The 27,881-nt window shown below is 51.6% G+C and overlaps 1 protein-coding gene across 3 annotated transcripts in view; it reads right to left on the bottom strand.

Moving 5' to 3' along the window:
• Nucleotides 1-1,217: 1,217 nt before the first annotated feature.
• The window catches only part of LOC140395655 (regulator of G-protein signaling 9-like), a 105,065-nt gene continuing 78,401 nt past the window's right edge, over nt 1,218-27,881 (bottom strand). For 2 of the 3 annotated variants that reach the window (XM_072483681.1, XM_072483682.1), the window contains exons 15-19: nt 23,156-23,294; nt 22,866-22,951; nt 19,398-19,521; nt 5,531-6,030; nt 1,218-2,742 (exon numbers count right to left, since the gene is read on the bottom strand). In XM_072483681.1, coding sequence (XP_072339782.1) covers nt 2,586-2,742; nt 5,531-6,030; nt 19,398-19,521; nt 22,866-22,951; nt 23,156-23,294 — 1,006 coding nt within the window. In that variant the 3' untranslated portion in view covers nt 1,218-2,585. Of the gene's footprint in view, nt 2,743-5,530; nt 6,031-19,178; nt 19,522-22,865; nt 22,952-23,155; nt 23,295-27,881 lie in introns of those variants that run through there. The other variant, XM_072483683.1, reaches the window with a different exon arrangement.

Below are 27,881 nucleotides of genomic sequence, written 5' to 3'. Positions count from 1 at the left end.
AAGTTTTTCAGCAGTCTATGTACCTTTATTTTTACAAGGGTGGCTGGGGTAAGGGGGTAGGCTGGATAAGGACATACACTGGCAGCTGGATACGGTGGTGAGGGTCAGGTAAGACCAGGGGGAGTTGGGGATTCAGGGGAGGAGTCGGATGGTGAGGTCACATCAAATCGAGTCAGCGATTGGGTGGGGGGGGGGGCGGCAGAGTCGATTGTTGAGGTCGAGTCTGGGGGAAGTTGGGGTATTCCAGGGGTTAGTTGTGGGATTGGAGGCATCCATCTGGGGGTTGAGGTGAGAGTTGTAGGGGATGGGGCTCAGTTGTATTGTTACCCACGAGTTAGATTCCGGTTTCCTGGATAACTATTCAGATAAGCAAGTCAGATAAGGAGGATTTTTTTCTCTCAGATCTCATTGAATCTGTGGGGTTCTTTAACGCAGAAGGCTGTAGAGGCTGGGTCAGTCAGTATGTTCAAGGCTGTGTGGATAGATTTTTAATCAGTAAGGAGATCAAGGGTTATGGGGTTAGGCGGGAAAGTGGAGTTGAGGATTATTAGATCAGTCATGTTCTGAATGATGGAGCAGACCCGATGGGCTGAATGGCTTACTTCTCCTACGTCTTATGATCTTATATGAAGTCTTTAAATCAGGACTGGAAACTTTGTTGGAGGGTCCCGAAAAGCAGGGAAACTGCCTATTGGAAGTCTAAGCTTACTATTTTCACAGAGTCAGAGTACTGGCACTTTGAGGTGCAATCATCGCACATCTCCAGGTGGCGGGCAGGGGGGTGGTGAGGGGTGAGGGCAGGGGGGTGGTGAGGGGTGGGGGGCAGGGGGGTGGTGAGGGGTGGGGGTCAGGGGGGTGGTGAGTTGTGGGGGGCAGGGGTGTGGTGAGGGGTGGGGGGCAGGGGGGTGGTGAGGGGTGGGGGGCAGGGGAGTGGTGAGGGGTGGGGGGCAGGGGGGTGGTGACGGGTGGGGGTGAGGGGGGTGGGGAGGGGTGGGGGGGAGGGGCGGGGGGGATGGTACCTCCGGTTTCTGACTATCTGGGCCATTATAACATGACTTTTCTGCATCTACTTTGGGCTTTCTTGAAAGGGTTAAAGAGGTGGGCAGGGCAGACTATTTAAGGGTTTCACTGATTAGCATTCAATGAAATATGTCAAAAAACATCAGACCCACGTCAAGATAACAAATTATACTTGACAAATACTTGAATGTGCACGTTTTAATTTAACACCAGAATACCTCACCAGCAAGAACACTTAGCAGCAACTGGAACTGAAGTACCAACAATCTCACTGGATTTACAAATGAAAAGGTTATAAAGGTTGCTAAAACAACAAACAAACATTTCTGTTCAGGCCCTTGTACAATAGAGTTACAACATCAAAAAAAAACAATAGGAAACAAAAAGCCGAGTTTACATTCTATACCTGATCCGTGATATATCATAGATTATCAAAGATTATCATAGAATTTACAGTGCCGAAGGAGGCCGTTCGGCCCATCGAGTCTGCACCGGCTCTTGGAAAGAGCACCCTACCAAAGGTCAACACCTCCACCCTATAACCCAGTAACCCCACCCAACATATATGGAACTGATGCCGAGAAGCATCATTCAGGTAACAATGGGATACCGAGTTGTGATTATAAACCATAATCCTGTCAACATGATGTCATAAATATCTTGAGTACTTCATCACTGCTAACTATCATCCACTAGAATCAATACCACATCACTCTATGGTTGGAGGACTTCACAAGTGGAGTGGTTGCTAAGTTCCATTGACGATGCAGACGTGATGAACTGAAGGGCCTTGTCTGTGCTGTAGATCTGTATACTTTTACTAGCCACGAAGGTCAGCAGGGCAACACAACTTTTCTTTTGCAATTCACTGAAGATTCTTAATGTACGTTACACCATCTGGAAGACTGGGCTGTTGAATGTGTTAACTAGTTAACAGACAGCACTGGTCACGGCTAAGAATACTCTGTTCACACAATTCCATATATTATTTCCTACATTGCAATAGAGACTACAATTCAAAGCACTTAATTGACTGGAGAGAGGGTTGGGACATTGGTAGCCGTGAGGGTTGCGATATAAATGCAAGTTTTTCTTTTTTTTTAATGAAAGTAGAAATGTACACAATAGTAACACATACAACTTGAAAAATTCTGGTCCTGACAAGATCAATGCTGCCACAAGCAAAGTAGAAGTACTTCCTTCTTAACTAAGACTAAAATCTTACTGTTCCATTTACAATCTGAACAGGAATGGTCTTTAAAAAAGCAAGGGCTCAGGACTATCATTTCCAACCGATGTGTACGTTATTTATTCTGATTATATATAGTCAACCTCAATGGAAAATAAACAGAAGTTAAACCATTTTTACTGCATTGCAAACGCAAGTCTGCAGTTACAATAATCATCCCTTTGCTCATTCTTATTCCAAAGATTTACTTATTTGGACCTTTCAGGTTGCCGTGGCAAATTTTCCCTGAGAGGAATTATGGACACATGAATCTGGAATTAAGGCAATGCAAATACTTGGGTATCCCGTGGTCCATTGATCTTAAGCTGAATTCCCATCAGCCTGCTTTACTTTCCTCCGCCTTACTTTCCCAAGGACAAATCACCTCCTTCGCAGAGTCCTTGTGGGGGCAGTGACAATCTTCATCCTCATCCTCGGAAGTGATGGGGTAAATTCTGCATTCGGATGGGATGTCTACTTTGATTTGGAAAAAGCTGAGGGAACAGAATGAAAGATAGCAAACGGTTCTAAAAACATGCTTTGAGGATCACACTGGATAAAAGCAAATTACTGCGGATGCTGGAATCTGAAACGAAAGAGAAAATGCTGGAAAATCTCAGCAGGTCTGGCAGCACCTGTGAGGAGAGAAAAGAGCTAACGTTTCGAGTCCAATGACCCTTTGTCAAAGCACTTCCATGCTTAACATCCCAGGCCCAAAACACTCATTCCAGGTTAAGCAGCGTTTCACTTGCACCTCTTTCAATCTGGTCTATTGCATGCGCTGTTCCCAATGTGGTCTCCTCTATATCGGAGAGACCAAACGCAGACTGGGTGATCGCTTTGCTGAGCACCTTTGGTCTGTGCGCATTTAGGACCCTGACCTTCCCTTTGCTTGCCATTTTAACAAAAAACCCTGCTCCCATGCCCACATGTCTGTCCTTGGCCCGCTGCAATGTTCCAGTGAAGCTCGACGCAAACTGGAGGAACAACATATCATCTTCCGGTTCGGCACGCTACAGCCTTCCAGTCTCAACATCGAATTCAACAACTTCAGATGATTAGCTCTACCCAACCTCAACCCATTTGTTTTCATCCCATTTCATTTTAACTGTCTTTTATCATTTCTTTCTTTCTTAATATATATTAACCCCCCCCCATCTTATCCACCTTTCCTTACCCCTTCTCACCCTTTGCTTCCCCCTTCCTCTCCCCCCACATCTACATCGGTCACATCTGGGGCGAAATTCTCCGCCAACGACGGGATGTCCGCTGACTGGCGCCAAAGACGGCACCAATCAGGCGGGCATCACGCCGGCCCAAAGGTGCGGAATGCTCCGCATCTTTGGCGGCCTAGCCCCAACATTGAGGGGCTAGGCCGACGCCGGAGGGATTTCCGCCCCGCCAGCTGGCGGAAATTGCATTTGTTGCCCCACCAGCTGGCGCGGAAATGCGGCGCATGCGCGGGAGCGTCAGCGGCCGCTGTCAGTTTCCCGGCGCATGCGCGGGAGCGTCAGCGGCTGCTGGCAGTTTCCCGCGCATGCGCAGTGGGGAGAGTCTCTTCCGCCTCCGCCATGGTGGAGGCCGTGGCGGAGGCGGAAGGGAAAGAGTGCCCCCACGGCACAGGCCCGCCCGCGGATCGGTGGGCCCCGATCGCGGGCCAGGCCACCGTGGGGGCACCCCCCGGGGTCAGATCGCCCCGCGCCCCCCCCCAGGACCCCGGAGCCCGCCCACGCCGCCTGGTCCCGCCGGTAAATACCAGGTTTGATTTACGCCGGCGGGACAGGCAATTTCTGGGCGGGACTTCGGCCCATCCGGGCCGGAGAATCCAGCGGGGGGTCCCGCCAACCGGCGCGGCCCGATTCCCGCCCCCGCCCAATCTCCGGTACCGGAGACTTCGGCGGGGGCGGGATTCACGGCGGCCAACGGCCATTCTCCGACCCGGCGGGGGGTCGGAGAATGACGCCCCTGATGTTAGTTTCTCTGCTGTTTGGCCTCTCACACCTTTTGTTCTCTCTACGGACTGCCATTAGCACTCTTTCCCTTTGGTTTCTGTGGCTATTAGCACCCAGTTTCCCTGGGTTTCTGTGACTATGACTCATTTTTCATTCTCACTCAACGGTATAAATATTCCCCACTTTCTCTGTCTGTTAGCTTTGACAAAGAGTCATTGGACTCGAAACGTCAGCTCTTTTCTCTCCCTACAGATGCTGTCAGACCTGCTGAGATTTTCCAGCATTTTCTCTTTCCTTTAAGGATCACAGTTGCTTTGGGCTTTTTCATTGGCTGATTGCCCTCTGTTCATTTTTTTTTTTGTCCTTTTCTTTTCTGAAGGTGCTACTTCTCGCTGGGATATAGTTCCATGAATACCAACCCTCTCCAATACCTGAGCCAAGTGACCATCACTCATATTTGAGTCAGGTCTGGTCAGTGGGTGTTGGTATAGTGTCAACGTGGCCCGTCCCTGTCCGACTTCATTCCTTCCTGGCCTGGAACCAATGATTTAGAACATAGAACATACAGTGCAGAAGGAGGCCATTCAGTCCATTGAGTCTGCCCCGACCCACCGAAGCCCTCACTTCCACCCTATCCCCGTAACCCAATAATCCCTTCTAACCTTTTTGGTCACAAGGGGCAATTTATCATGGCCAATCCACCTAACCTGCACGTATTTGGACTGTGGGAGGAAACCGGAGCACCCGGAGGAAACCCATGCAGACACGGGGAGAACGTGCAGACTCCGCACAGACAATGACCCAGCGGGGAATCGAACCTGGGACAATGGCGCTGTGAAGCCACAGTGCTATCCACTTGTGCTGCCGTGCTGCTCACTGTAATGCCCCTATCACTGATTCCATCCCCACACACAAAAACTATTATCACTGAGTGTACCAGAGATTAACGCTGAGACCTTTCCGAATTGCTTTGCTTGACTTAATATGTTATCAGGCATTGCATTTAATCATCTGGAATGGCTTAAGTTGTTCTCAATGTAGATGTGCTCTTCACTCAAAGGGTAGTAGGAATGTTGAACTCTCTTCCCTAATAATATTGTGAGAACTGGTTCAGCTGAAACTGTCAAGGCTCAGGTCAGTAGATTTTTGTTTGTAGGAGTATCAAGACATATGGAACAAATACAAAGAAATGGAATTGAGGTATAGATCAGCCTTGATGTAATTAAATCTAGGAAGGTTCGAGAAGCTGACTGGCCTGAAACTCTACAATGCGTTAATTGAAATCTAGAAATAAATCAAAAAGCAGTGGAAGAAAAGTGAAAGTACTTACTTGGACACCCTTCTTGGCTTTTGCTGCAGCTCTTTCTCTTCAGCGTTTAGGGGTTGGATCTTTCGATTGTTCAATGAGATGCACTTGGGCGACAAAGTTGCAAAAACTGGCGAATTTGTACAGCCCCGTTTCAAAAACTTGCTGAAGGACAGAGCCATTTTGGATTTCTGGTAAGGTTTGGTTTGCACAGACACTGGTGTCTGGCAGCAGATGCTTGTTTCAGACCCAATAGACAACTCGGTGCTTTCAGCAGCGGAGGAAAATTGATTAGAAATGGAATGATTTTGCTCCCATTTTCTTTCCATTGCTGGGGTGCTGTCTATCGCTACGCTGATGGGTGAGGGGCAGATGGCACTGTTTGGCAGCGGAATATATCTGGGCGAGAAGACGGGCATATCACCGTTGCTAGGGTTGGATAAGGATGGGCTTGGGGGACAAGGTGGGATACATAAGCCTGTGTACACGGTCAGGTGGGGAACAGGTGCAGTAAACCTGCATATCTATTAAAAAAAAGGAAAAAGGTTCAGAACATAAGAGCGTAACAAAAAGGTGAAGGAGCAAACCGCCTGACCCCCTTCAGACTGCTAGCCATTCAGTAAGATCAGGGCAAAATCTACCGATCTCGGTCTTGCACAACTCAACAACTGAGCGTCCATGGGTGCCGAATTCCAGTGTCATTTTCTGGTTACTGTCTGCACAACTCTCAACACAAAGAAACAGACATTACAGAACCCTGACAGGCACAAGGCTCACGTTGCAGCGATTGAGAAAAGAGGTTTTAGCGAACATTGCAATAAATCACACAATCAGTAGCTTCCATGTGTACATCAAGAAAATTAAATAAGAGAAGGCGTATTTTCCTGGTAGTGATGACATTGTGAGAATAGATTCTCTTTCATGTGGTGGGGGTCTTCGTTAATTATTTTTAAAAGTTGGTCTTGGGGCGGTGTTTTTCCTGGTCTACACGAAAGAGCTTTTCATGACATGTCGCCATGACTACAGATTATGAAGTCGTGTATCCTTCATTACCAATATATCAGGTTGGAAAATATTCACTCAGTCTGTCATTCTCCTGTCATATCTGTAGTGGGAAGCCACTGGATTCTACATCTGAAGTCAGGAACACTGACCCCAGCACTGCGTTCAAGTTTGCAGAAGGCTTTGTAGTGTCTGCCCAGAAAAGGCCATTGTCCCAAGTGGGGACGTTGAGTGCTCCTGCCACTATTATTGCCTCATTGAGTCTTTGCTGTATCCTCAGTGCCTATAAGTCCTGTCAAAGCAGCTGTATTCTTGCATGGCAGAAGCATAGAACAGTAACAACACAGGAGGCTGTTTGTTTGTCCTGTCCATGCCGATTGTCTGCAAGAGCAACTCACCTAGTTCCCCCTTATTCCCACTAGTCCTGTGGTGTTTTACTCTGCAGACAACTGCCTAATTCTCTTTTGAAGGCTTCGACTGAATCTGCCAAATGCTGGTCCAGCTGGAGGGTCTTAATTGAGACCTTCAAAGATTTTAAAGGCAAAGGGGACAGAGGGAGGGGTGGCGAAAGCGTACTGCTCACCACCGTTGGCCCTTGCTCTTATTTGGACTGCCCAGCCATCGGTCAGTACAGCTGTCATTCTTTCATTGTTCAAACACATCAGTGATCCTGGCAGACGCACGGAGAATATCATTGTTTCGCGACCTGCTCCGCATGAATGTGAGATGTGACTCAGAAAAATAACAAGTTACTACACTTTGAAATGGTTCATTTTATGTGAAATCCTTTGGGGTGATTCTGAGTGACATAAATTGCGACGTAAACGGAAAATCTTTCTATAAAAAGGTTAGAAACAAAAGACACTTTCTTGATCCCAATATGCTTGGGAAAAACTAGTGCAGATTTGAAACAGTCTGAGCTAGGTGATGTATTGTTCAAGGCAGATGTTGCAGCTGTATAGAACCTTAGTTAGGCCACACTTGGAGTATCGTGTTCAATTCTGGTCGCCACACTACCAGACGGATGTGGAGGCTTTAGAGAGGGTGCAGAAGAGATTTACCAGGATGTTGCCTGGTATGGAGGGCATTAGCTATGAGCGGTTGAATAAACTCGGTTTGTTCTCACTGGAACGACGGAGGTTGAGGGGCGACCTGATAGAGGTCTACAAAATTATGAGGGGCATAGAGTGGATAGTCAGAGGCATTTTCCCAGGGTAGAGGGGTCAATTACTAGGGGGCATAGGTTTAAGGTGCGAGAGGCAAGGTTTAGAGGAGATGTACGAGGCAAGTTTTTTTTACACAGAGGGTAGTGGGTGCCTGGAACTCGCTGCCAGAGGAGGTGGTGGAAGCAGGGACGATAGTGACATTTAAGGGGCACCTTGACAAATACATAAATAGGATGGGAATAGAGGGATACGGACCCAGGAAGTGTAAAAGATTTTAGTTTAGACGGGCAGCATGGTTGGCACAGGCTTGGAGGGCCGAAGGGCCTGTTCCTGTGCTGTACTTTTCTTTGTTCTTTGTTCTATGAATATACACTTTGCTTAATACTGGACAAGAACCACTAATATATGTTTGAACGCTTCTACCAGGAGCCATGTCTGGTTAGATAGCCAATGGAAAAAGAAATGGGGACAGATATAAATGAGCTTCACTATCACTCATTCTACACTATCATACCCCCATGGTGAGACTAACTCCATTGACATGTAATTCCAATATCAGTCTCTGGACATAAAGGAGACCATCATAATGGTTTGAATGTTGGTTTCTAACATCCAAAATGATTACATGAACTATTTGGGATACTTATATAGTATTTAACCCTCAGTAACATCAGTCTGCTAAAATGAGCAGCAAATAGATATCTGTGAGCAGTCCCAAGCAACTCATATCGTAAACATCATAGCCCACCTACAGTATGGGAAAACCTTTATGAATCCTTGGAGAGCATTGTTAATAGACATCCAGTGATTAATTGTAATGTATAGTATCGATGATCATTTTAAATGGCGCTTGGCTGATTAGTGGTAAAGTTGAAGTCCAGTGGGGAGGGGAAGGGGGCGGGAGAGGGGCAATGGGGCAGGTGAGGACCCATTGTGAGGATAGAGATTGCAGTGGGGAGGGGGGTAGGGACGTGAGGGGTAGTAGGGAGGGTGAGGTACTGTTGGGAGGGTGAGCGGGCATGGAGGGGTTAGGGGTTGTTCGGAGGGTGAGATTTCATTGGGAGAGTGAAGTCTCACTGGGAAACTGAGGAGCAGTGGAGGGGCTGAGGGGCAGTGGGGAGGGTGAGGGGCCGGGGGGGGGGGGGGGGGGGGGGGGGGTTGAGGAGGTCCCGTTGGGAGGGTGAGGTGTCATCTGATGTCTGACTCTGGGGTTTTTGTTCTTTTGTTGCAAATTGCATGTTTTTTTTATTTCCACTAACTTTTTACTTTTCTTCTCTGCACCAGTATTAAAGATTGTTTTTGGATACTATGCAAAAGAGGAAAATCCCCTAGCATACATTGTGTGCTCTATTTTACTTTATAGAGGTTAAAATAACACAATTTCTGGAAGATTCTCACCTTCCTAACAGAAATGTAAATTACACAGACGTCAGCACGCGACATGGTGACTAACTGGATACAGCCACAAACTGACTTTCCATCATAACTGGTCAAAATCCTGGAACTCCCTCTCTAACAGCACTGTGGGTATACCCGCACCTCAGGGACTGCAGCGGTTCAAGAACCACCTTCTCAAGGGGCAATTAGGGATGAGCAACACATACTGGTCTAGCCAGCGAAGCCGACATCTCATGAATTAATTTTTAATAAAATGTACCGGGTTCTCACTTCGGAAGGGCATTGGAGCAATGCCGTTACCGGAATTCTCTGTCCGTTCACACCGGCGGGGTACCCCGGTCCCGCTGCAGTGAATGGAGTTTTGGCCGAGTGCCATGTTCTCGTTGGTAGAGCGAACTGGGGTCGGAGCGCCAGGTGCCATGTCTATCTTCTCAACAGCCCATTAGTGAGCAGCAAGGTCTTGTTCCTGGCATCGGAGTGCCAGCTTCTCGGGGGTGCGGGAAACTCATGGAAGGGGAAGAGTGGGGGCGCGGCAGAGTGGGCTGTGTAGAGAAAATCAGGAAAAATGGATCAAAATACACTGACAGGGAAGAGATGCGCATGGGAGAAAATGAAGAAATAGCAAATTGGACGGAGTAGAGAAACCACTGAACGATCTCTGGCAGGGTGGGTAAGGATGATGGTTCCCAAAGTAGTGGAATTACTTTATCAAAAGTCAGCAGCAGGAACTATCTAATCATGCAACAGGCACAGTGGTTAGCACTGGGACTACGGCACTGACGACCCGGGTTTGAATCCCGGCCCTGGGTCACTGTCCGTGTGGAGTTTGCACATTCTCCCCTTGCCTGCGTGGGTTTCACTCCCACAACCCAAAGATGTGTAGGTTAGGTGGATTGGCCACGCGAATTTGCCCCTTAATTGGAAAAAATATTAATTGGGTACTCTAAATTTTTATTAAAAATAAAGAAATAAATAACAAGGAACTATCTAGAGAGGGAGCTTGATTATTTTCGCACAAAATGAAGCTGAGCTGAACACAAAGACATGGGCTACACTGGACCTGATACAAAAGGGCAAGTGTTGGAGGATGTGCTTTGGGTAAAAGATTGATGTCTTAGAGTTTCAAATAAAGATGCAAAAAGGCATAAGATGGCGTTCAACAATGATGGTGGTATTGGGTGCATGGGAAGAAGCTCTGAACGGTAACATGTGAAAGACACAATGAAAACAAGGAAACGGATTTGGAGTTTTACACTGACACACTTAACGTCAAATCCAGGGTTTGGAACAAGATGAGAACATCAATCAGACTCAACAGAAAACACACAAAGCAGATGTGCAATGATTAGCATGGCTTTATTTTTATTAAATGAACATGAAACAGAACCTGCAGCCACAACATGTCATTTTGAAAATCCACTTTTCACAGGAGCTCCAGTCTGTGGAATTCCAGCATTAAAATACAGAGGTTGTTGGAGACATGCTCCCAAAACTAATGACATAACAATCTCAAGTTGCGCAAGGACAGAACTGGGATAGATGTTGGGGGTATATTTTTTTAACCAGTGAACAGTGGACCTGTGATTGCCTGAATTCTTTCAGTCGCGAGCAGCTAGGGCTGTTTCTGGGTCAGAGATAATTTCAGACAAAGTGGGGACATTCATCAGGCGCAGAGTGCTCTACTGGACTGGCTGTGATCACTGGAGGAGGAGCAGAGTCAGAGAGGAATTTTCCAAATTTCCCCCCCAATTGGGCTAGATTTTAATGTTTATTTTGCCTCTCCTACAAATGGGGGGGTGGGGTTGGAGTTTCCACCCCGCTTTTTGGTGGGCGGGATTGGCAGCGGGGGAGGGGGCAGTTCCAAAAAAGCTTTCACACTGGCTGGATTTCCCCACTCGATGACCCCGCCAACGACATAATGGGGTCCCGCTGTGAAAGGGTGCTTTACCGCACATCACCATCTAACTTAGCAGGTCTCCCCGCTTTATCCACCAACTCTCCACCCGCCATGTAGGGATTTCCCCCCTCCACCGGTGTGATGTCACATGGCGCGGTTGACACCAGGTTTTGTAAAACAGGAACCGGGCGAATGGTCCCCGCTGTGGGTGCACAGCTAAGTGCAGCCCACAGGTAGTACCCTGGCAGTGCCCCAATGGGTAGTGTGGGGGGAGGCTTTCAATGGGGAGTTCCATGGGGGTGGATTCCCGGGGGGGGGGGGGGGAGAGGATGGTTCCCATGTCCAAGTGGGGAGCAGGAGGTTCCCTGCCTGTGTGAGGGAGACAGGGGTGAGGGAGTTCCCGTGTTCATGGGGGGCAGAGGGTTCCTGTATCTGAGTTGGGGGGGGGGGGGGGGAACTTCTTGTTTTTATTCATATTAGATCAGGGCACCCTTTAAAAATGGCGCAACAATCTCTCGAAGGCCAAGGTTGCTTCACTAAGTTCCTAAAAATCTGTCAGGAGCAGCCGGCAGCGGAGTGTCACTGGCCCTTCAGTTACTAGTTGTCCAAACCCTTCTTTCTCCTCCTTGCTTTATCATAGCCATTTACGGCTTATGGGAAACCTACTCCTGGGTTGAAATTGGGAATTGTATGAGAGCAACTCAAGTGGTAAATTGTCCTCCAGTCTGGCAGTATAGACTCTGCTGCACTCTCACCAGTGACACAATCCTAATTCCTATGTTTGTATCTGTGACCGGGAACGTAGTGGTACGTGGATCCATTATCAGCACAAGCCACTTCACCCCACTCTGACAGACTGGTCTAGTCTAATACTCCAGCACAGCATTCACTGCAGCCGATACACATATTACAAACTAGGATTGATGACATTAAAACTATCGTAATCATAACTTCAGAGCTCATTACAACTGAAATGTTACTTGTGCTCTGCACATTGTAAATTTAAACCTACTTCAAAACAGTAACACATCTCAAGGTTGTGAGGACACAGATAAACTACTTGAGCTTGTTTCTACTATACCGTTAATTGAACCGGTGCATTAATGCATTGGAACAGACCCTCATACTATCTTAATTAATTAATAATTAATAATCACTTATTGTCACAAGTAGGTTTCAATGAAGTTACTGTGAAAAGCCCCTAGTCGCCACATTCCGGCGCCTGTTCGGGGAGGCCGGTACGGGAATTGAACCCGCGCTGCTGGACTTGTTCTGCATTACAAGCCAGCTCTTTAGCCCACTGTGCTAAACCAGCCCCTATCTGGCGTTAAGCCTTGTGGTAGATGTGTGTTCCCTTGTTTGGAGTTCAATCTTAAGTATTGTATACAGCTGTATGTTAGCCTATTTATATTTACACCTGTATATTATCCTATTTATATGGCCTCCTGCTACTGTGTTTTTTCTTAGATGCAAATCATTCCTATAACACACTCTCTCCTGTGATCTGTACTCTTGGTCTGCAAATGCCATCCTATTGTTTGATTTGAGTTGATTTATTTCGCTGAATCATGGTGAAGCAATATCGTGGAGAACTGAACTTTCAAAGATCATACACTCTCCATGGGGAAATGCTCGAGATGATAAAACTCATTGTAATTCTTCCCGGACCCCACCACCCTCCCACACATAGGAATAGGAGCAGACCATTCAGCCCCTCGAGCCTGTCCCGCCATTCAATGAGATCATGGCTGATCTGTGACCTAACTCCATATCCCTGCCTTTGGCCCACATCCCTCAATATTTTTGCTTAACAATAATCTATCTCAGATTTTCAATTGCTGTTTGTGAGAGAGAGTTCCAAATCTCGACCACCCTTTTGAGTGAAGTTCTTCCCTCTCCCGAACGGTTTGACCCTAATTTTTAGACAATGCACCCGAGTTTTCGAATCTCCAACCAGTGGAAATAGTTTATCTTTATCTACCCTGTCTTTCCCTGTTAATTTCATGAATACTTTGATCAGATCACCTCTTAGCCTTCTAAATTCTAGTGAAAACAGATCTAATTTGAGTAATTTCTCCTCGAGTCTCAACCCCTGTAATCCAGGTATCATTTTTGTTCAGATAATTGAGTGACAAATGGGGAGGCAAATAACGCAGTGGTATTGTCACTGGACTAGCAATCCAGATACCCAGGGTAAGGCTCTGGGGATCTGGGTTCAAATCCCGCCCCCCCCCCCAAATCTGGAAGTCCAACGATGATCGTGAAACCAATGGTGACTGTTGTAAAAACCCATCTGGTTCACTAATGTCCTTATACCTGAGAATAAAACTGCCGTAACCTGTTGTTTCAGCTTGTTGACTCCTTATTTCCCATTGCACTCTCAGCTTTAGTGACTCCACATGAACCATCAGCAGCATCTACTGACGTTGACCTGTTAACTTTGATCTGCTGGGCTCATTAACATCTCCCTGCCACCAGCCTGAAGATGGCATCAGAAATCACGGTTTGCACCAGATCACACACTTCCCCACATGAAATTTCCCACTCAGCTGCCTTGGCAAAGATGTACTCGAGTGGCAGATTTAATAAGGAGCCACCTTCTGAATCTCCCTACCTGCCAATGTAGGCTGCTTTGTAAATCTTCAGTGACCACGAGAGTGGCAGGAAGTAATTAATTGAAGTTAAGAAGTATCAGACAGCAACAATTGGCTACTGTGTTCAATAGCCAATATTTAGATTTGCCTAGACACTAGTATAGTTTTAGACAGGTACATTGTACACAGGGTTCGAAGGGAAGTTTTGATACAAGGTGTTGGATCCGTGATGGTGGAGATTCTGGGATGCTGAGGTGAGTGATGGTGGGAGTTTTGGGACGATGGGGGGTGTAGGGGCTGGGGTGGAGGGTACGTGTAATGGTGGGAGACGCTGATGGGATATTGGATGGGAATGCGTTTGGGCTGAACATGGGAAGCAACAGAAAACTGAATGAAATAGTCAACATCTATGAACAATTGGACAATGGGGCACTGCTCGCATGAAGATAATTATTTGGCAACACCTCCTGACTTGCATTATGTGGCTGAGTTCTAAATAACGTAGTTAGTGCAGTTGTACTAAAAGAAATTCATAAATGTCTTTACTTTGTAAAACATACCACGGAGCTTCCACAGAAAAGCATTATCAAACAAAAGCTCACACTAAACCAGATTTTTGGATGCTTATGGGCACATCACCTGCTCTCAAAGGAGTTAGCTCTGTGCTGGGACCTCGAGTTTGGAAAATAGACCCTTTAGCATCAGCTTAATTGGCTGAGGTTATCCACAAAGGCCTTCTCAACCTTGCCCCTTGCCTGAGATGTTAAATCACCACCAGTCAGCTCTCCCCCTCAAAGGAGAAAGCAGCCTCTGGCACTATGGCGACTTTACTGTTTTATTTTACTTTAACTGGCTCAGCCGAATGCTTGTGAGTTAGGGTCGAGTGCTGCCCCAGCCTGCCAGATTTGACCTTACACTGAAGCCCTGTCTGCCGGCTTGGGGAGATGTGAAAGAACCTCAGTGAAGGAGATTCAGTGTTTAGGCCAACATTCCTTGACTAAGAATCCCAGATGGAGATGCTCATTCCTCTCACTGCCGTTTGTAGGATGCTGCTGAACACATAATTTCCTGCGAGCTGATTCTGCTCTGTGCCAGCAACATTACTGCAAGTGAAAGCCTATCTATGTGGGTAAACCGCTTCCTGTTGGCAAAACAATTCCGGGGATAATCCTGGGCAGTACGTTATGCCAGGGTGGCAATAAAATTAATAGATGCCTTGTTTCATTGAGCTGGTGATCAAAAGGTTCCTTTAACTGTGTGACATAAATGTGAGCTGCCTCTCTCTATCCACTCTCAGCAGTGAAGGGATGGCGCAAGTTTTATACTGGGTCAAGAAGAATTTTACCACAAAATTATTGCATGTCAGTGACTCAATGGTGCATTTAAACATGAAATACATCATTGAGCCATTGGTATATCTGCAAAGTAAAGGTTTAGCAAACAATTTTTCCCCATGCAAAGTTCCCATTCACAGAGAAGGCTCACAGCATGACTGAGTGAATTTCACCCCCAGTTTTCCGTATATATTGTTTGACTTAGAATGAGCAGGAATATGGAGAAGAAGGACAAGAGGGGAGAGGCAGGAGGGAGAGACGGGGGGGGGGGGGGGGGGGGGGGGGGGAGAGACAGGAGGGGAGAGACAGGAGGGAGAGACAGGAGGGGAGAGACAGGGGGTAGAGACAGGAGGGAGAGACAGGAGGTGAGAGACAGGATGGGAGAGACAGGAGAGAGAGACAGGATGGGAGAGACAGGAGGCGGAGACAGGATGGGAGAGACAGGAGGCGGAGACAGGAGGGAGAGACAGGAGGGAGAGACAGGAGGGGAGAGACAGGAGGGAGAGACAGGAGGGGAGAGACAGGGGGTAGAGACAGGAGGGAGAGACAGGAGGTGAGAGACAGGATGGGAGAGACAGGAGAGAGAGACAGGATGGGAGAGACAGGAGGCGGAGACAGGATGGGAGAGACAGGATGGGAGAGACAGGAGGGGAGAGACAGGAGGGGAGAGACAGGATGGGAGAGACAGGATGGGAGAGACAGGAGGGGAGAGACAGGAGGGGAGAGACAGGAGGGGAGAGACAGGAGGCGGAGACAGGAGGGAGAGACAGGAGGCGGAGACAGGATGGGAGAGACAGGATGGGAGAGACAGGAGGGGAGAGACAGGAGGGGAGAGACAGGAGGCGGAGACAGGAGGGAGAGACAGGAGGCGGAGACAGGATGGGAGAGACAGGAGGGAGAGACAGGAGGCGGAGACAGGAGGCGGAGACAGGAGGCGGAGACAGGAGGGAGAGACGGGGGGGCGGGGGGGAGACGGGAGGGAGAGACAGGACGGAGAGACAGGATGGGAGAGACAGGAGGGAGAGACAGGAGGGGAGAGACAGGATGGGAGAGACAGGATGGGAGAGACAGGAGGGGAGAGACAGGAGGGGAGAGACAGGAGGCGGAGACAGGAGGGAGAGACAGGAGGCGGAGACAGGAGGGAGAGACAGGAGGCGGAGACAGGAGGCGGAGACAGGAGGCGGAGACAGGAGGCGGAGACAGGAGGGAGAGACAGGAGGCGGAGACAGGAGGGAGAGGCAGGAGGCGGAGACAGGAGGGGAGAGACAGGAGGGAGAGACAGGATGGGAGAGACAGGAGGCGGAGACAGGATGGGAGAGACAGGATGGGAGAGACAGGAGGGGAGAGACAGGAGGGGAGAGACAGGAGGGGAGAGACAGGAGGGGAGAGACAGGAGGGGAGAGACAGGAGGCGGAGACAGGAGGCGGAGACAGGAGGCGGAGACAGGAGGGAGAGACAGGAGGGGAGAGACAGGAGGGGAGAGACAGGAGAGAGAGACAGGAGGCGGAGACAGGAGGGAGAGACAGGAGGGGAGAGACAGGAGGGGAGAGACAGGAGGGGAGAGACAGGATGGGAGAGACAGGAGGGGAGAGACAGGAGGGGAGAGACAGGAGGCGGAGACAGGAGGCGGAGACAGGAGGCGGAGACAGGAGGGAGAGACAGGAGGGAGAGACAGGAGGGAGAGACAGGAGGGGAGAGACAGGAGGGGAGAGACAGGATGGGAGAGACAGGAGGGGAGAGACAGGAGGCGGAGACAGGAGGCGGAGACAGGAGGCGGAGACAGGAGGGAGAGACAGGAGGGAGAGACAGGATGGGAGAGACAGGAGGGGAGAGACAGGAGGGGAGAGACAGGAGGGGAGAGACAGGAGGGGAGAGACAGGAGGGGAGAGACAGGAGGCGGAGACAGGAGGGAGAGACAGGATGGGAGAGACAGGATGGGAGAGACAGGAGGCGGAGACAGGATGGAGAGACAGGATGGGAGAGACAGGATGGGAGAGACAGGATGGGAGAGACAGGAGGCGGAGACAGGAGGCGGAGACAGGATGGAGAGACAGGAGGGGAGAGACAGGAGGGGAGAGACAGGAGGGGAGAGACAGGAGGCGGAGACAGGAGGGGAGAGACAGGAGGGAGAGACAGGAGGGAGAGACAGGAGGCGGAGACAGGATGGGAGAGACAGGAGGGGAGAGACAGGAGGCGGAGAGACAGGATGGGAGACACGGAAGCGGAGACAGGAGGGAGAGACAGGAGGGAGAGACAGGAGGGAGAGACAGGATGGGAGAGACAGGAGGGAGAGACAGGAGGCGGAGACAGGAGGCGGAGACAGGAGGGAGAGACAGGAGGCGGAGACAGGAGGGGAGAGACAGGAGGGAGAGACAGGAGGGGAGAGACAGGAGGGGAGAGACAGGAGGGGAGAGACAGGAGGGGAGAGACAGGAGGGAGAGACAGGAGGGGAGAGACAGGAGGGGAGAGACAGGAGGGGAGAGACAGGAGGGGAGAGACAGGAGGGGAGAGACAGGAGGGGAGAGACAGGAGGGGAGAGACAGGAGGCGGAGACAGGAGGGGAGAGACAGGAGGGAGAGACAGGAGGGAGAGACAGGAGGCGGAGACAGGATGGGAGAGACAGGAGGGGAGAGACAGGAGGCGGAGAGACAGGATGGGAGACACGGAAGCGGAGACAGGAGGGAGAGACAGGAGGGAGAGACAGGATGGGAGAGACAGGAGGGAGAGACAGGAGGCGGAGACAGGAGGCGGAGACAGGAGGGAGAGACAGGAGGCGGAGACAGGAGGGGAGAGACAGGAGGGAGAGACAGGATGGGAGAGACAGGAGGGGAGAGACAGGAGGGGAGAGACAGGAGGGGAGAGACAGGATGGGAGAGACAGGATGGGAGAGACAGGAGGGGAGAGACAGGAGGGGAGAGACAGGAGGGGAGAGACAGGACGGAGAGACAGGAGGCGGAGACAGGATGGGAGAGACAGGAGGCGGAGACAGGAGGGAGAGACAGGATGGGAGAGACAGGAGGGAGAGACAGGAGGCGGAGACAGGAGGGGAGAGACAGGAGGCGGAGACAGGAGGGAGAGACAGGATGGGAGAGACAGGAGGCGGAGACTGGAGGGAGAGACAGGATGGGAGAGACAGGAGGCGGAGACAGGAGGGAGAGACAGGATGGGAGAGACAGGAGGCGGAGACAGGAGGGAGAGGCAGGATGGGAGAGACAGGAGGGAGAGACAGGAGGCGGAGACAGGAGGCGGAGAGACAGGAGGCGGAGACAGGAGGGAGAGACAGGATGGGAGAGACAGGAGGCGGAGACAGGAGGGAGAGACAGGAGGGGAGAGACAGGATGGGAGAGACAGGATGGGAGAGACAGGAGGGGAGAGACAGGAGGGGAGAGACAGGAGGCGGAGACAGGAGGGGAGAGACAGGATGGGAGAGACAGGATGGGAGAGACAGGAGGGGAGAGACAGGAGGGGAGAGACAGGAGGGGAGAGACAGGAGGCGGAGACAGGAGGGAGAGACAGGAGGCGGAGACAGGAGGGAGAGACAGGATGGGAGAGACAGGAGGCGGAGACAGGAGGGAGAGACAGGAGGGGAGAGACAGGAGGGGAGAGACAGGAGGGGAGAGACAGGAGGGGAGAGACAGGAGGGAGAGACAGGATGGGAGAGACAGGAGGGCAGGAGAGGAGAGGAGATAAGGAGGGAAGAGGCAGGAGAGGAGAGACAAGGGAGAGGCAGAAGAGGTGAGACAGGAGGGAAGAGACAGGAGGAGAGGCGGGCAGGGGCAGGAGGGGAGACGAGAGAGAGGGCAGAAGGAGAGACAAGGGCAGGGAGGAGAGGAGGGCAGGGGCAGAGGAGGGCAGGGAGGGAGAGGACGGCAGGAGAGGAGGGCAGGGAGGGAGAGGAGGGCGGAGAGGAGGTTGGGGGAAGAGGAGGGCAGGGAGGGAGAGGAGGGCAGGAGGGGAGAGGAGGGCAGGGAGGGAAAGGAGGGCAGGGAGGAGAGGAGGGAAGGAGGGGAGAGGAGGGCAGGGAGGGAAAGGAGGGCAGGGAGGAGAGGAGGGAAGGAGGGGAGAGGAGGGCAGGGAGGGAAAGGAGGGCAGGGAGGAGAGGAGGGCATGAGGGGAATGGCAGGAGGAGAATCAGGAGGGCAGAATGGGAGCGTGGGAAGGAGTACAAGAGGGCAGGGTGGAGAAAAGAGGGGAGAGTGTGGAGGGGTCTGATGAAGCAAGACAAGGACAGAAAGGGATAGGCTAGCGGAGACATGCTGGAGGTTAGGGTATGGAAGGAAGCTCACAACAAAGTGACATTTCAGCTTGGTGAGGTGCCAGTATGTGCTGCATCCTCTCACATCTCGAGCACTGGGTACCTGCCCTTAACTGTGTTAAATGTTTGATTTATTGAGCATTTTGCAGACAAGGTGATCTAGTAATTGCTGAGGGTCTTTACTGAGCCTCTTCCTTGGGAGGCTCCTGCTTCAGCTGGTTCCTGCGATCTAACTTGCTCATAACCTGTGTTATGTCGACCACCTTCGTCCCGCTGGTGGCTGCTTTTGCTGTTGCCTCCAGCTCCAGCTGCCGCAGGATGACTGGGCTGGGACTGGAGCGCCGGTGCCTCTTCATGAAAGGGAAGTTACTGTGAACAACGAAAAGCAGCATATAAGATGCATGAAAAGTGGTTGTTTCTGCGATGTTTGTACATCTATTCTGAATGATAAAGAACTCAGCCCACAGCCCCTCTGCTCACATAGTGGGTCATACACCCCTCCCCCCGCCGTGCTTTATATATCTCAGGAATGCCTGCTCACCAGTACATTTGTCAAATGAAACTGCGGCCGAGCGAGAATTGTCCTAAATGCTGCATCACTCAGAAAATGTATTAAGTTATGAAACTTGGGATGTGATGAATCGCTATGTAAAAGCAAATTGTTTCTTTCAATATCTCTCATTCCTGTTGTTCTCCCCATGTCCGAGGAATGGTTAAACCTTCCACCCATGGGCACAGTTTATCATGGAATTTACAGTGCAGAAAGAGGCCAGTCGGCCCATCAAGTCTGCACCGGCTCCTGGAAAGAGCACCCTGCCCAAGGTCAACACCTACACCCTATCCCCATAACCCAGTAACCCCACCCAACACTGAGGGCAATTTTGGACACTAAGGGCAATTTATCATGGCCAAACCACCTAACCTGCACATCTTTGGACTGTGAGAGGAAACCGGAGCACCCGGAGGAAACCCACGCACACACGGGGAGGATGTGCAGACTCCGCACAGACAGTGACCCAAGCCGGAATCGAACCTGGGACTCTGGAGCTGTGAAGCAATTGTGCTATCCACAATGCTACCGTGCTGCCCACAACTTGCTGACTGGGAGGCCGGAGCGGCATATATAACGCACCTCTCAAAACCTCAGGACACCCCCCAACACGCTAATTACATACATTATTTAAAAGCAAATGTAATCCCTGCTGTACTGTGGGAAATGTGGCAGCCAATGCACACACAGACAGCTAGGTGATAATCGGGCAGGAGAGCACTGAAACACCCGAGTCTACAGTATTTCAGCAACTGGTGGGCTGAGGCAGGGGAGGGTGTGGCCGTTGCTACAGTAGGAGTTTTGGCCCATTCGTACAGCTCGGGTACTAATCCCACCCACACTCAGAAATCCTGAAATCTTAGTGAGGTGAAAGACCCATTCATTGGCCCAGGAGTTGAACAAAAAAAATCTTAACACCTCAAGTGTTTAGAAGTGAATCCCCTTCAGAATTCTTCTTCAGCCCCTTCTTGTTCCCCCCACCCCACATGCTCAGCACTGTTGCCAACCGAGAGGAGTCTCGAGGATACATGAAAATCTCCAGCTCTCTGCTGATTGGTGCTTCCCTTTTCCAATCTGCTCCAGTGAAGATCAGTGTCTGCATTAACCCAGAGTATTGGGAAGTGGCCTTTTTCTCTTCACTTATTAATGTAACAGATTTATTTGAATGTTGCTGCCCTTTGTTCACCATGATGCTGATCAGCCAAGGCTCTGATGCACTTAGAAACTCATCACGCTTTAGATCAGTCCACCCAATCTGTTGAGTTTCCACTTGCCTGACTGGAGTGTCTGCACTACTGCTGCAGGGATGCAGGCCATTTATCTTAAGCTTAGATAACAGAAACAGCAGGACTGAGACCATGCAGCTCTTTGAGCCTGGTCCACCGACACAACAACATGCTGGCAATAGCCAAGGCTTTGATCTGGAAGTGGGCGGAACAGGACTTGTGGAGTTTACCCAGCGGAAACCTCACGGTTTACCAGCGTGAATCACTGCAAACTTGTCCACCTACCGCATAAACCCTCTGCCTGTGGGTTCCAAAACGTGGTGCCCAGAACTGCTCACAGTTAAGGAGATGGAGCCCTGGCAGCAAGTGATTGCCTCTCTACAACCCAATGCAGCCGAAGTGTTGTAGTGGTAATGTCACTTTACTAGTAATCTGGGGATTACCATCACGGCAGCTGGTGGGATTTGAATTCAATGAATAAATCTGGGGCGAGATTCTCCGACCCCCTGCCGGGTCGGAGAATCGCCGGGGGCTGGCGTGAATCCCGCCCCCGCCGGTTGCCGAAGTCTCCGGCACCGGATATTCGGCGGGGGCGGGAATCGCGCCGCACCAGGCCCCCCCCCCCCCTCGCGCGATTCTCCGGCCCGGATGGGCCGAAGTCCCGCCGCTAAAATGCCTGTCCCGCCGGCGTAGATTAAACCACCTACCTTACCGGCGGGACAAGGCAGCGCGGGCGGGCTCCGGGGTCCTTGGGGGGGCGCGGGGCGACCTGGCCCCGGGGGGGTGCCCCCACGGTGGCCTGGCCCGCGATCGGGGGCCCACCGATCCGCGGGCGGGCCTGTGCCGTGGGGGCACTCTTTCCCTTCCGCCTTCGCCACGGTCTCCACCATGGCGGAGGCGGAAGAGACTCCCTCCACTGCGCATGCGCGGGAATGCCGTCAGCGGCCGCTAACGCTCCCGCGCATGCGCCGCTCGGAGATGTCATTTCCGCGCCAGCTGGCGGGGCACCAAAGGCCTTTTCCGCCAGCTGGCGGGGCGGAAAGTCATCCGGCGCCGGCCTAGCCCCTTATGGTTGGGGCTCGGCCCCCAAAGATGCAGAGCATTCCGCACCTTTGGGGCGGCGCGATGCCCGACTGATTTGCGCCGTTTTGGGCGCCAGTCGGCGGACATCGCGCCGATACCGGAGAATTTCGCCCCTGGTCTCAGTCTCTCATCGATTGCTATGCAAACCCACCTGGTTTAAGGAAGGAAATCTGCCAACCTCGCCTGGTCTGGCCACTCCACACACACAGCAATGTGGTTGACTCTTTACCGCCCCTCTGAAACGGCCGAGCAAGTCGCTCAACTCAAGGGCAATTGGGGATGGGCAACATATGTCGACCTTGCCAGTGACACATCCCATGAGAGAATAAATATAAAGTCCCACAGTCACAACAGAAACACAGTTTGTCTCCACGAAATGCCGCTGATATCACAGCTCTCAAAGTTTCCCATCAGCTGCATGTTAGACATCTATATTCAGAATGGTGGAAGTTCCCGTGCAGTCTAGTTTCCTGTCAAAGTCACGGGCTCATCTTTCTTGTTGAGTCAGGTTGAGTGTGAGCCAGCCTACAGCTGGTCAGTGCTGCCTCTCCAACCCTCCATTCCACCACAAGTCCACCTCACAGTCTGACTCCCCTTGTCACATTGGGAATCATGGGAGGCGTAGCACAGAAGGAGGCCTTTCAGCCTCCTGTGTTGGTCCTTTGAAAGAACTGTCCAGTTAGTACCATATCGTCCTGCTCTTTCCCTGTAAACCTGCAGTGTTTTTCCCAATTCCCATTTGAAAGTTGCCCATGACTCTCTTCCACTGCTCTCCCAGACGGTACATCCCAGATCACAATTCATTGCCGCTTGTAATATGACTGATTGAAGGGTGGAAACATTCCAGTACTGACCTTTTTTGCTTGGTCTCTTCGGGAATGAGAGCCTTGTCCTGCGTTCCTTTATAAATGGGGGATCGTAGGAAACGTGGGTACGAATCCTGTGCAAGAGAAACAAGAGGCGGTGACCCGAGTGTGGTTCGGACAAGTTTCAACCAAGAAGCTACCCAATGAAGCAACTTTGCCCATCTAGCCACTGCGATAAGGAGTTGTGTAATTGAGGAGAAAACAGACAACGCCGACCCACCCACTTAGAGGCCACAAAGCTAGGAAATCTGCAGAGAGAAAGAAAATGAATGGTGGACCTTTTTCATCAGCATGTAGATGTGAGTCTGTGCAGCATCCAGCACATAGCGATGTGGATGCTTCAGGCCTTTCACAGTAATCTCCATCGTTCTCCCGTCAATATTGATCCAACGCCTTGCGCCCTGTGCCAGGAACGTTCTGCAATCAAAGAAAACTACATTACTGGGTTTAGGTTATGGGCCAGGAGGTGTTACCCAGGGGTAAGCTATGGGGTACAGGTCTCTGGCACAGAGTCTGTCCCTGTTGCTTAGACGGGAAGGGAGGAAGAGGAGTAGAGCATTAATCATTGGCGACTCCATAGTTAGGGGGATAGATAGGAGATTCTGTGGGAACGAGAGAGACTCGCGGTTGGTGTGTTGCCTCCCAGGTGCCAGGGTCCGTGATGTCTCGGATCGTGTTTTCGGGATCCTTAAGGGGGAGGGGGAACAGCCCCAAGTCATGGTCCACATAGGTACCAACGACATAGGTAGGAAAAGGGATAGGGATGTAAGGCAGGAATTCAGGGAGCTAGGGTGGAAACTTAGATCTAGAGTTATTATCTCTGGGTTGTTACCCGTGCCACGTGCTAGGGAGACGAGGAATAGGGAGAGAGAGGAGTTGAACACGTGGCTACAGGGATGGTGCAGGAGGGTTTCAGTTTTCTGGATAATTGGGGCTCATTCTGGGGTCGGTGGGACCTCTACAAACGGGATGGTCTACACCCGGACCAGAGGGGTACCAATATCCTGGGGGGGAAATTTGCTAATGCTCTTCAGGAGGGTTTAAACTAGTTCAGCAGGGTATCGGGAACCTGAATTGTAGCTCCAGTATACAGGAGGTTGAGAGTAGTGAGGTCATGAGTAAGGTTTCAAAGTTGCAGGAGTGTACTGGCAGGCAGGAAGGTGGTTTAAAGTGTGTCTTCTTCAATGCCAGGAGCATCCGGAATAAGGTGGGTGAACTTGCGGCATGGGTTGGTACCCGAGACTTCGATGTTGTGGCGATTTCGGAGACATGGGGCGAAATTCTCCCCCAACGGAGCGATGTCCGCCGATTGGCGCCATAAACGGCGCCAATCAGACGGGCATCGCGCCGGCCCAAAGGTGCGGAATGCTCCGCATCTTTGGCGGCCTAGCCCCAACATTGAGGGGCTAGGCCGACGCCGGAGGGATTTCCGCCCCGCCAGCTGGCGGAAATGGCGTTTGTTGCCTCGCCAGCTGGCGCGGAAATGCGGCGCATGCGCGGGAGGGTCAGCGGCCGCTGTCAGTTTCCCGGCGCATGCGCGGGAGCGTCAGCGGCCGCTGTCAGTTTCCCGCGCATGCGCAGTGGGGAGACTCTCTTCCGACTCCGCCATGGTGGAGGCCGTGGCGGAGGCGGAAGGGAAAGTGTGCCCCCACGGCACAGGCCCGCCCGCGAATCGGTGGGCCCCGATCGCGGGCCAGGCCACCGTGGGGGCACCCCCCGGGGTCAGATTGCCCCGCGCCCCCCCCCCCCCCAGGACCCCGGAGCCCGCCTACGCCGCCTGGTCCCACCGGTAAATACCAGGTTTGATTTACGCCGGCGGGACAGGCAATTTCTGGGCGGGACTTCGGCCCATCCGGGCCGGAGAATCCAGCAGGGGGTCCCGCCAACCGGCGCGGCCCGATTCCCGCCCCCGCCCAATCTCCGGTACCGGAGACTTCGGCGGGGGCGGGATTCACGGCGGCCTACGGCTATTCTCCAACCCAGCGGGGGGGTCGGAGAATGACGCCCCATGGATAGAGCAGGGACAGGAATGGTTGTTGCAGGTGCCGGGGTTTAGATATTCCAATAAGCTCAGGGAAGGTGGTAGAAGAGGGGGAGAGGTGGCATTGTTAGTCAAGGACAGTATTACGGTGGCAGAAAGGACGTTTGATGAGGACGATTTGGAGGTAGATGAGCACTTTGGTGATAGTGACCACAATTCGATTACATTTACTTTAGTGATGGAAAGGGATAGGGACATACCGCAGGGCAAGAGTTATATCTGGGGGAAAGGCAATTATGTTGCGATGAGGCAAGACTTAGGATGCATCAGATGGAGAGGAAAACAGCAGGGGATGTGCACAATGGAAATGTGGAGCTTGTTCAAGGAACAGCTACTGCGTGTCCTTGATAAGTATGCACCTGTCAGGCAGGGAGGAAGTGGTCGAGCGAGGGAACCGTGGTTTACTAAAGCAGTCGAAACACTTGTCAAGAGGAAGAAGGAGGCTTATGTAAAGATGAGACATAAAGGTTCAGTTAGGGCGCTCGAGAGTTACAGGTTAGCTAGGAAGCACGGTAGCACGGTGGTTAGCACAATTGCTTCACAGCTCCAGGGTCCCAGGTTCGATTCCCCGCTGAATGTCAATGTCTGTGCGGAGTCTGCACATCCTCCCCGTGTCTGTGTGGGTTTCCTCCGGGTGCTCCGGTTTCCTCCCACAGTCCAAAGATGTGCAGGTTAGGTGGATTCGCCGTGATAAATTGCCCTTTGCGTCCAAAATTGCCCTTAGTGTTGGGTGGGGTTACTGGGTTATGGGGATAGGGTGGAGGTGTTGACCTTGGGTAGGGTGCTCTTTCCAAGGGCTGGTGCAGACTCGATGGGCCGAATGGCCTCCTTCTGCACTGTAAATTCTATGATAAGGACCTAAACAGAGAGCTAAGAAGAGCCAGGAGGGGACATGAGAAGTCTTTGGCAGGTAGGATCAAGGATAACCCTAAAGCTTTCTATAGATATGTCAGGAATAAAAGAATGACTAGTGTAAGAGTAGGGCCAGTCAAGGTCAGTAGTGGGAAGTTTTGCGTGGAGTCCGAGGCGATAGGAGAGGTGCTAAATGAATATTTTTCGTCAGTATTCACACAGGAAAAAGACAATGTTGTTGAGGCGAATACTGAGATTCAGGCTACTAGACTAGAAGGGCTTGAGGTTCATAAGGAGGAGGTGTTAGCAATTCTGGAAAGTGTGAAAATAGATAAGTCCCCTGGGCTGGATGGGATTTATCCTAGGATTCTCTGGGAAGCTAGGGAGGAGATTGCTGAGCCTTTGGCTTTGATCTTTAAGTCATCTTTGTCTACAGGAATAGTGCCAGAAGACTGGAGGGTAGCAAATGTTGTCCCCTTGTTCAAGAAGGGGAGTAGAGACAACCCCGGTAACTACAGATCAGTGAGCCTTACTTCTGTTGTGGGCAAAGTCTTGGAAAGGTTTATAAGAGATAGGTCGTATAATCATCTGGAAAGGAATAATTTGATTAGAGATAGTCAACACGGTTTTGTGAAGGGTAGGTCGTGCCTCACAAACCTTATTGAGTTCTTTGAGAAGGTGACCAAACAGGTGGATGAGGGTAAAGCAGTTGATGTGGTGTATATGAATTTCAGTAAAGCATTTGATAAGGTTCCCCACGGTAGGTTATTGCAGAAAATACGGAGACATGGGATTCAGGGTGATTTAGCAGTTTGGATCAGAAATTGGCTAGCTGGAAGAACACAATGGGTGGTGGTTGATGGAAAATGTTCAGACTGGAATCCGGGGTGAGATTCTCCGACCCCCCGCCGGGTCGGAGAATCGCCGGGGCCTGGCGTGAATCCCGCCCCCGCCGGTTGCCGAAGTCTCCGGCACCGGATATTCGGCGGGGGCGGGAATAGTGCCGGTTGGCGGGCCCCCCCGCGCGATTCTCCGGCCCGGATGGGCTGAAGTCCCGCCGCTAAAATGCCTGTCCCGCCGGCGTAAATTAAACCACCTACCTTACCGGCGGGACAAGGCGGCGTGGGCGGGCTCCGGGGTCCTGGGGGGGTGTGGGGCGATCTGGCCCCGGGGGGCGCCCCCACGGTGGCGTGGCCCGCGATCGGGGCCCACCGATCCGCGGGCGGGCCTGTGCCGTGGGGGCACTCTTTCCCTTCCGCCTCCGCCACGGTCTCCACCATGGCGGAGGTGGAAGAGACTCCCTCCACTGCGCATGCGCGGGAATGCCATCAGCGCCCGCTAACGCTCCCACGCATGCGCCGCCCGGAGATGTCATTTCCGCACCAGCTGGCAGGGCACCAAAGGCCTTTTCCGCCAGCTGGCGGGGCGGAAATTCGTCCGGCGCCGACCTAGCCCCTTAAGGTTGGGGCTCGGCCCCCAAAGATGCGGAGCATTCCGCACCTTTGGGGCGGCGCGATGCCCGACTGATTTGCGCCGTTTTGGGCGCCAGTCGGCGGACATCACGCCGTTTCCGGAGAATTTCGCCCCCAGTTACTGTTTTGGGGCCACTGCTGTTTGTCATTTTTATAAATTACCTGGAGGAGGGCGTAGAAGGATGGGTGAGTAAATTTGCAGATGACACTAAAGTCGGTGGAGTTGTGGACCGTGCGGAAGGATGTTACAAGTTACAAAGGGACATAGATGAGCTGCAGCACTGGGCTGAGAGCTGGCAAATGGAGTTTAATGCAGAAAAGTGTGAGGTGATTCATTTTGGAAGGAATAACAGGAAGACAGAGTACCGGGCTAATGGTAAGATTCTTGGCAGTGTGGATGAGCAGAGAGATCTCACTCTCTCCAATTCCTTACAGATATCACAGTATGGATGATATTGTGGACCCTGCAGTAGCTGCCCTTGCGATGGAGATGGCAGTCCAGGCGGCCAGACGCTGGAAAAGACAGAGGCCCTAGGCGGCAGCCTGCCCCACACCCTGAGGACCCAGCCACACTTCAGGCCAGAGAGGCCCCCAAGGTGTACAAGCGTCGCTGGTTGTTTGAAGAGATGTCAATCGGCA

Source organism: Scyliorhinus torazame, chromosome 18, assembly GCF_047496885.1.
Source record: "Scyliorhinus torazame isolate Kashiwa2021f chromosome 18, sScyTor2.1, whole genome shotgun sequence".
Taxonomy (NCBI): Eukaryota; Metazoa; Chordata; class Chondrichthyes; order Carcharhiniformes; family Scyliorhinidae; genus Scyliorhinus; species Scyliorhinus torazame.
Note: the sequence above shows the minus strand (reverse complement) of the source record. Positions and strands in the feature narration are given on the sequence as shown.